General features: G+C 49.2%; 7 protein-coding genes across 7 annotated transcripts; 1 reads left to right on the top strand and 6 right to left on the bottom strand.

Moving 5' to 3' along the window:
* Positions 1–783: 783 nt before the first annotated feature.
* On the bottom strand, positions 784–1,654 carry ANOM_010848 (uncharacterized protein; the record flags this gene model as incomplete). Its single annotated transcript, XM_015556104.1, has 2 exons — positions 784–1,187; positions 1,262–1,654. 2 exons carry the CDS (start codon positions 1,652–1,654, stop codon positions 831–833), a joined length of 750 nt encoding a protein of 249 aa, XP_015401567.1. The 3' UTR covers positions 784–830.
* A 645-nt stretch (positions 1,655–2,299) lies between these two features.
* On the bottom strand, positions 2,300–3,490 carry ANOM_010847 (putative mitochondrial phosphate transporter Pic2; the record flags this gene model as incomplete). Its single annotated transcript, XM_015556103.1, has 4 exons — positions 2,300–2,351; positions 2,404–2,527; positions 2,591–3,241; positions 3,400–3,490. 4 exons carry the CDS (start codon positions 3,488–3,490, stop codon positions 2,300–2,302), a joined length of 918 nt encoding a protein of 305 aa, XP_015401569.1.
* Positions 3,491–4,253: 763 nt separating this feature from the next.
* Positions 4,254–5,691, bottom strand: ANOM_010846 (putative C6 transcription factor; the record flags this gene model as incomplete). Its single annotated transcript, XM_015556102.1, has 2 exons — positions 4,254–5,045; positions 5,098–5,691. The coding sequence occupies 2 exons, from the start codon at positions 5,689–5,691 to the stop codon at positions 4,254–4,256; spliced, it is 1,386 nt and encodes a 461-aa protein (XP_015401568.1).
* Positions 5,692–6,964: 1,273 nt separating this feature from the next.
* Positions 6,965–9,133, bottom strand: ANOM_010845 (F-box/WD repeat-containing protein; the record flags this gene model as incomplete). The annotated part of the gene is made up of 4 exons (XM_015556101.1): positions 6,965–7,147; positions 7,202–7,913; positions 7,976–8,616; positions 8,714–9,133. 4 exons carry the CDS (start codon positions 9,131–9,133, stop codon positions 6,965–6,967), a joined length of 1,956 nt encoding a protein of 651 aa, XP_015401571.1.
* Positions 9,134–10,738: 1,605 nt separating this feature from the next.
* ANOM_010844 (Mn(2+) transporter ATX2) lies at positions 10,739–12,395 on the bottom strand (the record flags this gene model as incomplete). The annotated part of the gene is made up of 3 exons (XM_015556100.1): positions 10,739–11,255; positions 11,318–12,277; positions 12,346–12,395. The coding sequence occupies 3 exons, from the start codon at positions 12,393–12,395 to the stop codon at positions 11,072–11,074; spliced, it is 1,194 nt and encodes a 397-aa protein (XP_015401570.1). The 3' UTR covers positions 10,739–11,071.
* A 2,114-nt stretch (positions 12,396–14,509) lies between these two features.
* ANOM_010843 (putative 3-hydroxyacyl-CoA dehyrogenase) lies at positions 14,510–15,484 on the bottom strand (the record flags this gene model as incomplete). The annotated part of the gene is made up of 1 exon (XM_015556099.1): positions 14,510–15,484. One exon carries the CDS (start codon positions 15,482–15,484, stop codon positions 14,510–14,512), a length of 975 nt encoding a protein of 324 aa, XP_015401573.1.
* Positions 15,485–16,113: 629 nt separating this feature from the next.
* On the top strand, positions 16,114–16,937 carry ANOM_010842 (histone acetyltransferase type B catalytic subunit; the record flags this gene model as incomplete). The annotated part of the gene is made up of 4 exons (XM_015556098.1): positions 16,114–16,205; positions 16,282–16,557; positions 16,625–16,878; positions 16,929–16,937. Coding segments are annotated over 4 exons (621 nt in total), but the record flags the coding sequence as incomplete, so codon positions are not given.
* Between the last annotated feature and the right edge of the window lie 12 nt (positions 16,938–16,949).

Genomic DNA, 16,949 nt, shown 5'->3' with positions numbered 1-16,949 from the left:
AGCCTGTCTACCAGGCCGTGCGGAGTTACCTCGAGATGGACCAACGAGTCAGTCTCCTGAACGAACGACTAGACGTGATTGCAGATCTTCTGGCCGTCCTCAAAGACCAATTAACTCACCGACACGGTGAGTATCTAGAATGGATCGGTAAGCCACCACCCTCTACTACCCTGAAATCCAACTACCATATACTAACCCAAATGCAGTCATCGTCCTCATCGCTGCAGAGATCCTTGTTGCAGCCATCAATATCGTGGTCGACTTATACGCTGGCGTTGATTAAAGTCCCCGTCAATGGACGATCATCTGCCTCATCATGTTCACAGTTTTATCGTTCTACATCCCGCTTTCATTAATCATTCTTCCCATTGCATTGTACTGGAACTGGCGTCAGGGCGAACGGACAAGATCGCATTGCTATGATAGCTACGCATAACCATCTCATGTACAATACAGTATGACATTAGTTACACAGGCGGGTGCAAAAGACCGAACAAGAATAGCTTTTCGGCACCATCTACAACAACACACTGTTCTTTTATCAAAGATACAACTCCGACTTCGTAACGGTAGCTGTCATACCACGTAGCAAACACCCATCATTCCCATCCCACGAACAGAATGTATATTTCGCACCTTCGTGCAAATACAACAATGGGATATTAAAAAAAATCAAACTCCCTAATCTTAATTTTAGTAAACAAGAACAAACAAGAACCCCGAGAACCCCCCCGTAGATATAGGAAAAGACACAAAGAACTAAGAATATAAGATAATAAAGATACAGCACCCCAACCCATCATCCATTGAGCCCAAAGAAAACCCCGCAACTAACTCTCCTCCTTCGGCTCCTTAGTATCCATGTCCATAGGCGTCGTTGGCTCCACAGAGACCTCTCCTTGGCCAGGTTCTCTTGACCCGGACTCCGGGTTCTGGCTACCGCCACGGTCACTTCCAGAGCCGGTATTGTTCTCTTTATCTTGTGCCGAGCCGTTGCCCGCCTGGATGCGGAACGAAGAAGTCATGTCCTCCTGCGACGGGGCAGGCGCTAGCCGCGGAAGCGAGGCCGACCCAGCAGCGGACGAAGACTCAGGCGCATTGTTAGCAGACGGGGCAGCATCATCATCCACACCGTCGCCGACATTTGATTTCCGGGATCGTTTCACACGGAGGGGCCGTTCTTGGGGCTGTGATAACATTAGTTAAATCCATCCATTCAGGGGGGGGGAGGAAAGAAAAAAGAAAAGAGAAAAAAACTAACAGTAGGTGGCTGTTCATCCGAGCTCCCCTCCGTATCATCCGCAAAATACGCACCACCGCCACTACCACCACCCTCCTTGTCACCGGGGTCCAGAACCGCCGCATTGGACATCATTGCCGCGGCGCGGGCCCGTAGCTCCGGGTTGACGCCTGCCTGGGCCTCCTCTGCCATGCCGGTGACCTTGGCTAGGCGCTCGAGCAGAATGCACGACTCGAGACGCATCTTGTGGATGTATTGCCAGCCGCGGCGGTTACGGACGCGCATGAGATCGTTCTCTTTCTCGATCTCATTTAAGCGCTTCTTTAGAGCGACGCATTTGCGTTTGTAGGCATGTTCGACGCTTGGGGGGTTCGAGGACTCGATTGACGTTGACTGGTTTGTGGAGGGCTCCATTGTGTTTGCTGTTATATGGCGGCTTTTCGTTGTGATTGAAATTGAGTTGTTGTTGTCGAGATCTGGGGTAAAAGTCGAGATTCGAGGTGAGATCGGTGATATGATTCGTAGATGAGGGTTTGGATGGGGGAGTTGAGGTCTCGTTGCGGGATTAATTGGGGGGTTGCGTTGAGTAACACTTGGTCTCAGACTCCCAGTCGACAGAAGTGGTTCAGGGACAAAGCGCTGGCGAGTGAGAGGTGCTGTGTACGTCTGGAGGATGCGAAAGTCGTCGGGGATCCCTTTCCACGGGACCGGTAAGGTTCCTCGGCGAGGCACGAGACAACAAGGATCTTTGAGTTTACTGAAACCAACGATTACTTCTGAGTCAAAGCTAGTCTCACAACAAGTGGCGCGAGTTCAAATGACACAATTCTGCCCCAATCGCTGGTGTCTGATTATTAGACTGGCGATGGTTTGGAATCGCGGCTGCCATTCTGCCGCATCGTGATCGGAGGCGGTCAGCGGCGCTTGTGTCTAGACAATTACTATGGCATATGAAACCCTACGACGAACTATCAAAGTGGTGCATCATGAACATTAATCATTCTGGACTTTCTACTAAGCTCATAGCGTTGATATCTAGATCGGTCGATATGTAAGGTTTTAATGCCCACCAGTGGTCGGAAGACCAAGGAACACCTTGAACGAGTCATAACTATATAAAATCCGTCAATCACTGTCAGTAAAGAAGATGATGGACCACTTACATCAACCATTGGAACCCAGTCAGTGTACCCAGCATGACGATACGGACGGGAAGACCGTTCCATAGGCCCGAAAATCCGATATTTCCATAAATGCGCGATACGGCCTTCATGGCTGACTCACCAGCTAAGATACCGTCAGCACCAAATCACAATGACCACCCATCAAGACTCATCAGACCCAACTCACCCTGACGATCGGCATTAAGCTTGCTAACCATAACATCAGCCGGGTGGCTGACAATCGCACAGAAAATGCCCGCAATGTAACCGCCCATGAAACTGATGCCAGTCTGCTGCAGTCCACTGCAGCTGTCCTTCGGTTTGCCCAAAGTCTTATAGATGGCATTGACCGTCTCCTCAAAGGTAGCGAACTTGGTCATAGTGTAAGGGATCTGTCGCGCCCAAAGTGGATACAGTCCCTTATACAGACCGCCGAAACCTTCCTGGGCGACGATCTTGCTCCAGCCTTCGCGCATCGTTTGCGCAAAGGGCGGCAGAGTCGTCTGCATCCGCACCTTGATCGCCTCGAAGGGGCAGAGGGCCATGTCTGCGATAAATTCGGCCGATGCACTGGCACCTAGGTATACCACCGTGCGGTTCATGTTGGGGAACATTTGGTCGCCGTAGAGGTACTTGAAGTACTCGTAGAATCCATATTTACCTGCGCCCTGGAAGGAGTACCCGATGAATGTTGGAGACCAACCAAAGAATACCCCGCGTAGTCCTTCCTTCGCGAAGATAGAGCGCCACGCTGAGATATTCGAGGTGTAGATCTTGGGATCAACCTGACGGCGACACTTGACCAGATCAAGTGGTGTGACTGATGTATGGGTAGGTCCTACGAGATGATTACAACGTTAGATTGCGCCCGCGGAGAGCGATATGGTCTAGAATTAAAGAACGTACCACATGCTGTACATGACGACCAAAGCGAAGAAGAAGAGATATGTTAGCATTGTTTCTTTCAAGTACATGGCAACTTTAGAGGAAGCCTACCGATAATGCCTCCCAGGGCACAATTCACGAAATATTTCCCCGTATTAGGCTCGATCTTCCCCATGGGAAGTCTGCGTTCCTGCGTAGCCATGACGGCGGTAGTGTGGTAAAGTCTTGAAAGATTACGGCAACTGGTGTAGTGTAACTGAGAAGCGTGACTACTTGAATGCAGCAACAAAGCAAAGCTCAAAAGCGCTGAATTTAGTTCAATGCAGCTTAAAGAAGGATTCTAGGCTGGCAAACAGAGTCAATTGACTATGGTGAAGGAAGGAGGGGGGGGATCGTCCCAAGTTCCCCGAAGAATGTGTAGATATGAAGCAGGGTGTGCCGAGGGGCATTCGGTTAGGCTATATAGAACCTAAGTCAGGACAATGTCGTCAGCAACCGCAGCTTATCTCGGGGGTCTGGACCAGTAACTGGTTGTCCAAGGACATTGACTTTGGTAGTTCAAGGGTCCGTGAACGGCTAAGCCGGCATGCAGCCCTGAGCTGGACTCACTATCATCTCGGATGTGGAGCGCCGATGTGCAAAGGCGCTTGATATTAGGCCCGGATTTATGCACCAGGAGTACTCCGACTACGAATGAGTTCCCTGTTCGTTTATGTCATGGACAGACCGTCCAAAAGTGGAGCCAATATCAATGACGTCATTCTATCCGTCCACTACCGGAGCTTGACCATAATGCTGTCTATTATAGATCGAGGCTAGGAACAGGAGATATCATTCAAATATACAAGGAACGAGAAAGAAACCCATCCCCTTCGCCAATAGTACAGGAGTTCATAAGCATTATACACGGTAGTCGTAAACTATATTGACAGCTGCCCACACGACAGGCTTCATGTACAAGGGTTTTAGCCCGTCGATGGTAGAAAACGGTAAGGGTTTGGGGTCAATGCGGTTGCATGTTGGGACATGCTTCCCTGTTGCGCCAATATAAACGCCAGCTTGATGCCCAGCACAGAGCCGACACTGCCCAGGGCGCTTCGGATTTGCTCCATCTGTGCCACTGTGCACATGCCGAACGTCAGAACATACCATAGCGGCCACAGCATCAGATATCCGTAAAGAGCGCGAATGGGAGGTCGTCCCTCAGTAGAGGTTGGGATTGATTGCCCAAATGCATCGACATCCCCTAACGAAAATGGAATGCTGCGACAGGTGTCACTAGTCATCTCCTGAATCTCCTCCAGCGCTGCATGGCAGTGGACATCGCTGGCCTGGTTGTCGCCGACAAGCGAGGCAAGGTTCCGGCGTAGATCAAGTAGATGTCTCTGGAGGCTAATCCGAGCCGCACGGTAATATGTCCAAATTGCTGCAATAGATGCATTCTGATAAGTCATGAGCGATCCGCCCGTAGCCGTACTGACGATGAGGGGGAGCCAGTGATCCGGTAAATGCTGACTCCAGTTAGCCATCTCCAGAGCTAAGGAATTGCCGGTCTCTATCCATGTAGTGAGTTGTGTAATGTTATCTATATCTAATGACCCCTGGTGGGAAGAGCTTTCGGCAAATAGCTGACCAATCTTGGTTGCCGTTTGTATTAGCCTAGGCACTGGCTCGGATCCGTCAAGTTGCCCGACAATCAGTTCTGTACTAGTACTACCATGCCGGGGCCGTGTCCGTAGGACTATGCTCTCAATAAGCTACGCAGCTCGTTAGTCTTCTCCGCACATAATCGGGCAAACTAAAACTAACAGTATGCGCATAAGCACAAATGAACAAATCTCGACCTTGTGCATGGCTTAGTTGGCTTTCACCTCGCATCGCCATCAGAAGTCCGAATCCCTTTGTATGTGAGCTATAGAGCCCGTTTCGTTCTCCGGCGATGTCTTCAAAGATAGAGAGAATGACCATCGTCGCAAAAGTTTCGTCTTTGACTGCCTGAGACCGTGTGCCCAGTAAGCGCCGAAGCCCATGGAGCGCCAAGCCATAGTACCCTCTTGCTTTGAGGAGAAGCGGAGGCGCTTTCATATGGTTGCTCAGTGTAATGAGAGCAGCTGCTTCGGTTGCCAGCTTTAGGCAGGAGGATACCGGATCGTCTGGCCTACTGTCACGACACGTAGCATACAGGGAAGGCAAAAACCCCAGGTGGTTCAATGCCTCATCACTAACACACGTGAACTGATCAAAGAAGTGGCAGACTGCTCGCTCCTCCCACGTGGAGTCGGCGACAAGGGGAAGTATTAGTGGCAGTTCTGGACTGCTATGACTGACGGAAGTGCTATGACTGACGGAGGAACTCCGACTGCTGCGCTGGCTATCCGTGGGTGTGATGCTTCTTTTCCTCATCAGCCGTTCCACTTTTTGATTCTCATTCCGGAAGATCGTATCTGGTCGATATCCTGGACATGGTCGTCCGTATACAGAGCAGTTTCGACATCCCGGTAGCGCTTCATCACACTTTAAGTTGCGCTTAGCTTCGTGGTCCGAATCAAGATGAATGAACCCTTGGATTCCATGGAGTCCAGCCGGGTAAGGAAGGTGAAAGTGAGGCTAGGATAGCAAGGTTCTTGTTACAATCCTACCTTGATCTTCCGTTTGCGGCACAAGTAGCATCCCGTGCTCGGCTTCCCCCCATATACCATATTCGCGTACTATAGCTTAAGTAAGTTCGTCCCGCTGAGTGATTCAAATATAGCAGAAGATAGTAGCAAACGACCCAGTGTTTCCCGAATGCAAGCAAAGTGAAAGGGAGAGAAGAAGAGAAGGAAATAGTAGGAATTGGTTCAAAGTCAGAAAGCCCTTTTCAAGAACCGTATACCTGCCAGGCCATTGAGCATAATGCGTACAGACGAACCTGGGATACGAGTATCTGGTCGGTCAGGTGTCTATCTTGGCAAACTCTGTGATGTTACCTCGAAAGATAACCCGAACAGTTTAAAAACCCACTATAGTGAGTGCCTCCATGCCTCTAGCGGGGATGCGGAGAAACCAATGCCACATGGGGCTTAGTCATCACTAGGTTTTTTGAAGTTAGTGACTACGCAGTTAGTTGAGAAAAACGGTAGCGCACAGTACCGAAAACTACATACGAAGGAGTGTAAGTCCCGATGGCAATCGAATGTACACCCTCGAATCGAACAAAAGGTTCTCGCTCATGAAAATACAGTTTGTATATGTTGTTGGGATGGAACCCCATATATTCTCTTCACTTTTATGTAGTTAGAAGCCACAGATCCCTTTAGAGCCCGAATCCATCGCCTCCTGAGGCGGATATCATCTAACCTATTATAAAGAATAAAAATAAGTCTTAACAAAACAAATCACGCTGGTACGCCGGCGGTTGCATAAGCAGACAATTTCCCCCCTGAAACTCCATCTGCGTTGTAGTTCGTGGGGACGGACAACGGTACGGTTGGAAAGCAAAAGAAACACCAACACCCATAATGCAAATCCTGGTCCGTGATGGCGGTTCAAAACTGATGACGGGATGTTTCGGATGCGACAAGATCCTAGAGGTCCTCGGAAACAAAGTAGATACTCTGATTATTACCCCCAGTCATAATAAGGTGGGGAAAGATTACAGGATCGTGCGAGCGTCGAATCATGGGAGAAGAGTGTGCTAGGAAGGGGCGTCCGGCATTAGTTGATCATCATCGTTGCCCAGGGGTATCGGTGGAGGGTCTGAATGGTATGCTCTCTGTCGGTTATCATCTTGGGCAGGGCGCATCCCAGGAGTACTTGATGAACTCCGTGGCACGAATTCATCGGTATTGTCTTCCGGAGGAGGCGAGAAAGTCCAAACCTGCAAATAACGGGTCAATCAATCGACCACGGGGTAATCTGATGAGACTCTTACCTCCATGACTGTCCGACCCGATCTACTCGCCATGATCACAGCCTTTTCCTCTTCGAAGGCCACCCTCCAAACCGCCTCTGCGGGTGAGGACAATTCCCGGAGTAACTGTCCGGTTTGTAGACTCCACACCTTAACACGGCCGTCACTACCACCGCTGACAATCCGCGAGCTGTCAAACTGAAGGCTTGTCACGCTATTGTCATGTGCCGCTAGCCTGTGGATTGGGGTCATTTTGGTCAGAGACCAAACACGGACAGACCCGTCCGAGCCGCCAGTGACGAGTGTGTCACCCCGCATCTGCAGCTGCCCCACTAAAGATGTATGGCCTTGCAGGATAGCATGGCACTGGCCACTTTGCGGGTCCCATATCCGCACACTGGTGTCCAGACTACCGGTAGCGATTCGCCTGCCATCGAAGGCGATTGCATAAATTTGACTAAAATGGCCCGAAAGAGTGCGGAGACATCGCCCCTCGGAGATACTCCAAATGCGTGCAGTGGTATCATAGCTTCCAGAAACAACTAAATCCCCATGAATCGCTAGGCACCGGACACTAGCCTGGTGTCCAACCAGGACATTTCTACAAGTTCCTGAAGCCAGATCCCATATCCGTAGCGTGGTATCTCTAGACCCCGAGATAGCCGTATTCTTGTCAGACATTTTTAAGCAGCGCACAGTCGATGTGTGACCACGCAATAGGTAGATACCGGCTCTGTTTCACATGCAAGGTCAGTCTCTCTGCCCTTGAATGCCGATGTGAAGGACTCGGCTTACCCAGTAGCCATGTTCCAGACACGGACATCGCGGTCACACCCACCGCTCACCAGTATGTCATCCCAGGGTACCATGGCCCATACGCCCATCACATGACCTTGCAGCGTCTTCTGATTATCTCCATTGGTGTCATAGATATGAATCTTAGCGTTGTCTAGAGCAACCACAATATACTTGGGCGTGAGGTGCAGGCTCGTAACAACTCCCTGATCGGGCGTAATATGCCGTTGGGTGCATCGTCCACCTTTATTCCAGGCGGATTCCACCATATATTTCTGTTTGAAATGGGTCCTGTATGACAAAGGCCGGACTCTCCGCTTTCGTGAAGACAAGCTTGCTGACGCAAGCCAGTCCCCGGACAGGGAGCGAGTCAGACCGGGGTGGCCATCCCGGGGCTGATGGCTGGAAGTGAGCGAACTCCTCGATCCGGTCAGGGAGTTTGTGCCGGAGACAGTATGCATGTGTTGAGTGTGGAAAGGGTCTACGAAATCCCGGTCATCCTCCGAAGACTTACGAGAAGCATACGCATGCTTCTCGCAGAGGTTTTTCCATGTGATATCATCGTTCAATAGTTCCCGCCACCGCCTCGATACCTGAGATGCTCTTGCTAATGTCTTCGGATCATCGATGAACGAAAGTACCTAGGCGAAGCGACGGAGGAGAAAACGCCAAAAGTCAGCCGAGTTCGCGAGTTGCCATACGCCAGTAGCCGCACGGCTGAAAGTGCATATTACATACCCGCAAGCATAACTCTGTCGGAAAGACCAGAAACGGGTCCTTTCTCAAGCGAGGACTGACGTAACTAGAGACAAAACTGAGATGTTGGCTATCACATAGACTAAGAATACCCTCCAAGAATTTCTGCCTTTTAAAGCTGGACAGGGAACTGAAATGAATCCTGGCATTTAAAAGGAAAGCGTCATCGTCTTCATCGGCTGACAGCCATGTCGGAGGTCTCTGATGAGGGGTGGGACTAGGAGCAGGGGTCGGCGGCGATGCGGGTGCTGAAGGAAGAAGATTCGGGGGGATCGAAGTAATAGTTTTGTTCGAAGATAACGACCTCGAATGGGCACTCGAAAGCGAAGCGACCGAATCCGTGGCCGAACACGTTCGGGTATGGGCTGTCGCCGGCTGTTCAGGGACACTCCGCGGACTCATCCCGTTGGCGAACCGAGTCGAAAAAGAACGTCCCGAGGGGGGAGGAAGTGGCGCGCTGTAGGGCGGTTATATCATCCACCAGACACTACCCAACCTTCACGAATATCGATCTCGCCTCACACAAATGCCTCGGGATTCTGTGTCGTGCATAGATCGAGAAAGGAAGAACGAGTGTAGTAATGAGATATAGAGAATGTACGAGATCGAGGAAGGGGGGTATAAAGAAAGAAAGGCAATAATATAGGAAAGAAATACGATGTTGCGCTGATTAGGTGAAGGAGCAGGAAAATAGCGATATAATAAGCGGACGATCTCCGACGGTCGGATTGGGAAAGTGACTGGCGATAGCCCGGAAATAGGGGGGGAAAGAGGAATAGGACAAGGGAAGAGAAGACGTCAGAAAGAGGGAAAGGGCGAACAGGTTAACTGGGGGATGAGAAATGGTTGTGGAAAGAACTACACAGGACCTTGAACGTCTCTCCAGGCCATCCAGATGCCAGCAGTCGGGGGTCCTCACCAGGCTGGAAGCAAGCGGAGAAAGAACAAGACTGACGAGTACCTAATTTAATCTCGAATAATCATGCAATGTCGTGACTCGTTGATGGGGTTCGTCAGGTGCGGTCATTGGAAAGCAGACCCGCCAAGCAGTCGACGCTTCTGATTAGTGCCTTGTTGATCCACTTTCCGTACATGTACTTGATGAATGTACGGGGGAAGGAAAAAAAGACCTCGTGGGGATGATGATAGGTATGTGTCAACGGGAGAAGTATCTTCGACTGGCATTCAAACAGTCAGACGGATCTTCGTGTCTGTGTCTGGGTTTGTATGTTTTTTTCTCTTCTTCCTTTTTTGTTTTTCTTTTCTTTTCTTTTCTTTTTTTTCATATGTGGTCCCACTGGAATTCTCTCTTTTCGTTCAAACACTTATTCTCAGCTATCGCTCCACCCGTACCAATTGGGAGCATGTAACCCTATGTCAAATTGTGAAGAATCTGTGGAGGAGCACCTTCTGGGTAGTTTGAGAATACTACCTAAGCAATAGGTACTAACCAATCCTGTATGGTAGGGATCGACTGAGGACGGTGTCGTTTGGACAAGGTGAAAAGAGGAAAGAGGCAGTGGATGAAGATGGAAAGAAGCAATCAAAAGGAAGACAGGAACAGCCAGCAAATTTGCATTCAACAAGCCCTCTTTGTCTGAGTACAAATATGCCCAGTGGCCAGAGTTCTCTCGTGCCCACTCAAGCCCACTCCGTTTGGCAACCGACACACAAAGGAACAATAACTTAACTTTTCGGATCGAATAGTTGTATCCTAGATTCTACTTGTCCCAAGTCCTTGGGTAAGAGAACGTCATGCAGCATCCGACCATGGAACTGTGCAGATCCCGGGTATGTCAGACTTGACAAATTGTTGCATCACCGGTCAAGTACCGGTCTAAGCAGAGTCAGGGCAATTGGGATTGTCTAACACGCTTGGTTCCCTCCCGGCTTTATATAACTGCTTATCTCCAGGTCTACGTCAATCTGATCCCGGTCAGAGCATGCAATGATGACCGAGATGGTCATAAGCAAATCAATAATACAATAGGCAGAAACTTCTAAAAAGGTACCCGGTCGCATGGTCTAGGCTGGGCACGGTTATACGGCACCATGCGGCGCAGAATTTTGAAGCAACAAGAGCAATACAGTCTTCCAATACATATAACAACAAGAGAATACATGAATCGCAGCATATACGAGAGCCATGAAGCAGTAGTTAGACAGACATGCTCCGTCACCAGAAGACTTCCAAGTCTATGTTCCCAATCTGAACGCTAAGTTTCCATGCAAATGCAAACAAACATTTTACCGTGGGTATGAAGCTGAGTACGTGATCGCTATAATCTGTGGAAAGGTCCAGTCTAGCAGTAAGGATAGTAGATGACCGTGAAAAAGATGTTAGTGGGCATGGCCGAGTTGCAAAAACAGCGGCAAAATCATGCCGACAACAGAAGCAATCAAATCCCTCATGGATTTGTTGGACTTGGACGGAAGGTCTCTTGAGTCGCCATATCCGTTCCCTTGTGTCTCACGTGTGACAGCACTTGGATTGTTCTCCTGCATTGTGTGCATGGCGACGTACCTGCAAAACGACCATTAGTCATCGTAGATTCTTGGGTAAGATTTGGGTTATGGAAGGCTCACAAGAATGTACCGGCCGAAAACAACAGAAGGACACCAGTTCTCCACTGAGTAGCAGTCAAGTCATTGCTGGACCCTGAGCCCATGACTTGTACAAATAAGAAAGTCGCCAACGCGCCCAAGGGCGCCGCCAGGCTAAAGACCAATAAATGCGCTCTCGCAGCGCGGCTGGAGAGACCCTGCTTCAACAAGACTGACGTAAGACCAAAAGATGCTGGGGCCTTATGGACCATGATAGCGAGGAATATAATGAAGCTTAGGCCAGTATCGGAGCTCGACGCTCCCAGAGCGATTCCGTCGGCGGCCGCATGAATAACAAGTCCGGTGGTTGTTGCGAAGCTGTGGCTGCTCCTGGGGCTATTTCCAGCATCCAGCAGGCCCCCTTCTCGTGAGGGGGATGAATTGCGGCGCAATCCAGAACCTAGGTTATCGAGAGAAATATGATATGGCGTCCGTTGCTGTTTGGCCGGCGCTGCAAATTCCGGGAGCTTGTCGATGAGGTACATGAGGATAAAGCCGCTAATGAGCGCGATCCCAATCCAGGCATGCGGCGAGCTCCCTTCATCATCGTGTGTATTCTTCTTGTCTTCGTCTGATGTCTCCTCTCCTTTCTGCTCACGGCGTGTGACATATGGCGTGGAGTCGGAACTAGGCAATAGTGTAGATTTATCCGCGAAAGAGGATACAGGGACATCAACCGAGTTAATTTCTTCAGGGGTATGGATCATAGCAGTAGCGACAGTCGGAATATTCTGGTGTTGCCAAGTCACGGGCCCCGTCGAGCGACTGTTGAGTGCTTTCCGGTCATTAGGTAATTTTGCGCTGTATAGAGTTTCTACCCCCTCCGGGATAATGACAATCAAGGATGTCCCGACCAAGACTCCCATACCAAGGGATGATATCAGTCGCAACTGGGAGGAAGAAAGCGTGAATGCAAGTGGTAACGAGCCCACAACGAAGGATCTATACAAGATGGGCCAGTTAGTTCGCGAGCACTCAAATAGTGGGGTAATCAAAGGAAATAAACTCACGTAACTGCCATCACAATGCTCAATGCGAGCAAAGTGAAAAGTCCCTCCATGGTCGGCCTCTTTTATTCCAGAGCTGTGTCTCGGATTCTTTAAAGGACTTCAATCATGATGCCAATTGCGGAATAACTGAGACTGTTCTGTTTCCCGCACACACCTTTCTAACGCCCTTGCTCGGCCAATGTGTGGTATGGCGGTACGGGCAACACAATACGGCGAATGAGTTGGAGAATAAGAAGAATCGGCGCAACAAACAATCCTTCGGCGATAGCGTCAAGGTTGGATTGAAGACGTGGCGTGTGGTTGGAGAGATTGCGATCCGCCGCAGTTGGAAAAGGAACCGCGGGAAGACCCACAGCACCAGGGGACTGACCGGAATCAAGTGAAATAAATAGATTGAATGTAAAACAACAGTGGATAATACGTATACCGAACATTGAGAGCTAGCACCTCCTGAGCTTGTTTCTATAAAAGTTTCTACAGGGCTCATGGGTGTCTGCCGAAATGTTCTTAATTCGGACGCACGTTCCTCGACCGCAATTAATTTCTTTTCCCTTCCTAACCTTAAGGTCTTCAGGCAAAGTTTCGCCTGCCGCATTCGTTGTTTCGGGATGCTTGCGGAGGGAAAAGAATATTTGACAGTCTGTAGTAGGTTAGTACCTGTTCTTGGTTGCAAAAGCACTCAATCCCCTCGACAATGTCGATCATCTTTTACTTCTATCTCTTGTAAATTTAACACTTCTTAGAAAAATGAAACAGGAGCCGGATTAAGATATCTGAGCTTGACACCATATGCTACTGTTGGTGTATCAGCTAACAAACAATTCATTCAAGCATGGCATCGAAAGCTCGTTGGAGATCAATTGGGCTTGAAGCTACTGTGCTGTGGCTGTAACTTTCTAGAGGTTATATATATAGACTCTGTATGTTTCAGACGAAGCTAATATCCGGAGAGCGTGCAAGCCAACACATGCACTTCCTCCTCGCTGGGGCTATCCAAACACAACCACTAGCACTAGGGCTACAGTAGATACCTTCAGAGGCTTTTCAGTATATACCACAAAAGGGCAAAGTCGATATAAAACACTTACCACAAAGAACAATAACGCAACCCTGATACTCTCTGGGTTCCATATATAGCACTTTCTCCGCTGAAGTAACCTTTGCTGTTTGAAATACCGTACAGCACCCATCAGTTGGATATAGATAGCAAATGCAAGCGATAGGCAAGCCAGTACTTTCCCAGCCACGACAGAATCATGATGAAGGATGAACAGCTGAGCTGCGACGATCGCAAACGAAGCAAGCGCATTTGCCGTGCGAACATACGCTAGAAACGTTCTCTCAAGGGCTGTACTTTTTGGTAAGTAAGTGGAAATCAAGCTGTTGCATCTTTTCTAAACGGCATACCAAGGAAGTCTCTCGGGTCTCCATCTTCAGCGGCTACTTCCGGGCGGATATTGGTCAACCACCACTTGCGCAAGCGATTTCTTTCCTGCATTGTATGTATTCCGTCGCTATAGTCTAGCACCCTTGAATTGTCTCGTGAGACGTCATTGACAACGTTCCTGCGTGGTGATGTATTATCCAACTCAATTCTATCCATTTAACGGCGAAAGGAGAATCCTTCTGAATTATAGTTTATCGAGATCAAACCCACAGGTAACAGCCATGTCGTCCTTGAGACCTGCAGATGTAGAGATTGTGGAGGTTGATGTTTATTTAAACTGCCGGGGAGAAACCATAGAGAGCTTGGAGGCTCGCCTACGCGCAAGCCGTTCCCCACATACTATCCACCCAATAGTAGGGAAAGATAATAATCGCATTGTACGTGTATGAAGGAAAATATTAAGATAGCCTTAAATCAATTGTCTGGATAATTCTTTGTTGGTGTAAACGTATAATACCAGAGTAAGGGTGGGTATAACATGGCTACTCAGCTATTCCTTGCATGTCATATGTAGCAAGTGTCCATTCCAATGCAAGTTGCACTCGACGTACATCTGTATAAACTGGTATTTCTACTTCACCTGCATGAAGCAAATGACTCTGCACTTTGTTCGACAACCTCTTCAAACGATTCCACTAGTATGCGCCGAATGACGTCATATTCGCATTGGGCTTCGAGACTTCTTGTGCTACATTATCCTAGCTGGGTCTTTTATGGCTATGCTTCAGGTACATCATGCCCGTACTTCTTAGTCTGTACCGCCACGAAGTCCTTCAGCCTTTCTTCTTTTTCGCGGACTTGTCCTGGCGTCAGGGTCCCGTAAGCTCCGTTGACCTGCGAGACCACCTTGTCCTTCCAACTTGTCTCTTCATTTCCTAGCACATTTACTTTGCCTAAGTCATCCCACACTACCTGCATAGTGCCACCTAGTTTGTCCAGAAAAGCCTGGATCCCACCTTCACCACCCCCTTGCTGATAGCTTTCGAACACACCATTGCCCGCCCACCTTGGCCCTAAACTAGCCATCAGGATTGTATCGAGATCTTTTGCGCTTACCACGTCTTCCTGTACCAAATAGCATGCCTCTCGTAGTAGCGCAAATGCCAGACGGTTCCCCACAAACCCTGATATCTCTTTTTGGAGTACCACAGGTCGATGCTTCGAACCAGGAACGGAGAAATACTCGCGCGCAAACTCCACCCGCTCTGGCGACGTATCAGGCGAGGGTACAATCTCTAGTAGTGGCATGATATGCGGTGGATTGAAAGGATGCACAACAAGCAAGCGAGTTTTGTCGTTCATCTTTTGTTGCTGGGCGGATGCGGCAATGCCAGACGTGCTGGTCCAGAAGTGCGCAGACAGTGGAGCGAATGATTCAACCTGAGCCCAAAGGGTCTGCTTAAATTCGAGGTTTTCGGGCCCTTGTTCTTGAACGATCGTGGCGGACGCACAGGCAGTTTCTAGTGAGGTGTGGATATGTAAACGACCGGAGGCAATCAATGAAGCCACGGTTGATGATGGACCTTGATCCAGGAAATTTGGCAAAGTGTTGAGAAGGTACTGGTCGAAATCCGGTCTTGTGTCGAATACGTCGACTGTCACATTCTCACGAGACAAATGCAACGCGGCCATGGACATACCGATAGTCCCCAATCCGATCAAGGCGACCCTCTGCGGGTCAGTGACTGACATTGTTCCGGGAGGATGATAGAGCTCTTGATCTGTACTGATTCAGTTCGATTCAATGCGCAGACTATACACATCAAATGTGAAGTGAACCTGGTGTGGTTAGAACCGAGCGTAACGAGTACGGAGTATAGTCGAATCCCTAGTCTCCCCGCTATTGACGGCGGCCCGTAGCCGCCTTGTATGGGGCACCACTACCCATTCAGCCGAGGTCAACTGCACATAACCAACTTAAGTGCTAGTACATGGTTGACCACTGGGTCATATGTACGGAGTACTGGTCCAGTCAGTGATAGGTCAATCGATGTATTTGACTTGCTTTCCTAACAAAAACCATTGTAAAAGTACTGATCACTGGCATATCCTCAATGAGCACACAAAGTTAAGACGACCTATAATTATTCACGTTCATCCTAGCCGGTTCCTTTCGGACAAGTATATATTCAACAATATTTTGGTTTTAGCATGATCGTGTTAACATTGACTCTCGAATCTCGCTGCGAGCAAGTGTGAGAGGCGAACTCTGAGAATGGGGAATTGTGTTGAAGTCATACCTCCAGAAAGTCTCCCAAGGAGCTAAACCCGAAACGGTTATACCTGAGGTTCGCGCAACGCGATTCAACACGCGCCGTCATCAGAAAGAGACTGACTTCATTCAGCTACCACCCTCAAACAAAGGATTTATCACTTCCTCTTTTCCTAGGCAATATGGCGAGCGAAGGCGACTGTAATTATTCCTCTGATGTCTCTCCCTACCCGATAACTTGAGCTCCAGTCCAGCTGACAAGAATCATGTCGCTTAGGGACCTGCGACGCTAATGACGCCGTCCAGATCACTCTTGTCCAGCCCAGTGAACAAAAACCGAAGACGCTCTCTAGCTTCCATCCTCAGTTTACTTACCCAATTTTTGGCGATGATGAAACAATTTTCGGCTACAAGGGATTGATCATCCGTTTACGATTCGCTGCTCATGACCTCCGTCCGCATCTCCATATTTCCTACGATGAAAAGTTTAAGACCGTGGGCGACACCTCGGCAGTTGACTTGCTCAAGACATTAAATCCATTCATCCCAGAAGGTCAGTATCTAGTCTGGAATCAGGCTAGGCCGCTGTATTCATAGTTGACAAATGTGCAAACCTGCAGAGGCATTTTCCACCCTTGCTGAGTACGAAAGCGCCGTCCAAGAAGACAAAGATGCGAAGGACTTTGTACCGCCAGGAAAGCTTGTCCATAACTATGTCACTCGTGGACGAACGTACGAGATCTGGGCAGGGTCTCTCGCTGACCCTAAGGTGCGGCGGCTGTTGGACCGGGCTCAGGTCTTCGTGTCTCTATTCATCGAGGCTGGAACACCCCTAGAAACGGAGGATCCCGAATGGACACTCGAGCGCTGGACGGTCTACTTCGTGTATGAGAATCTTTTCTTGTCCGAGAAGACATTCCTGAGTATGGCTGACAACAACTCGAT

This window comes from Aspergillus nomiae (genome assembly GCF_001204775.2).
Source record: "Aspergillus nomiae NRRL 13137 chromosome Unknown contig00566, whole genome shotgun sequence".
Classification (NCBI taxonomy): domain Eukaryota; kingdom Fungi; phylum Ascomycota; class Eurotiomycetes; order Eurotiales; family Aspergillaceae; genus Aspergillus; species Aspergillus nomiae.
The sequence above is the reverse complement of the archived record's forward strand: the minus strand, read 5'-3'. Positions and strand labels throughout refer to the sequence as shown.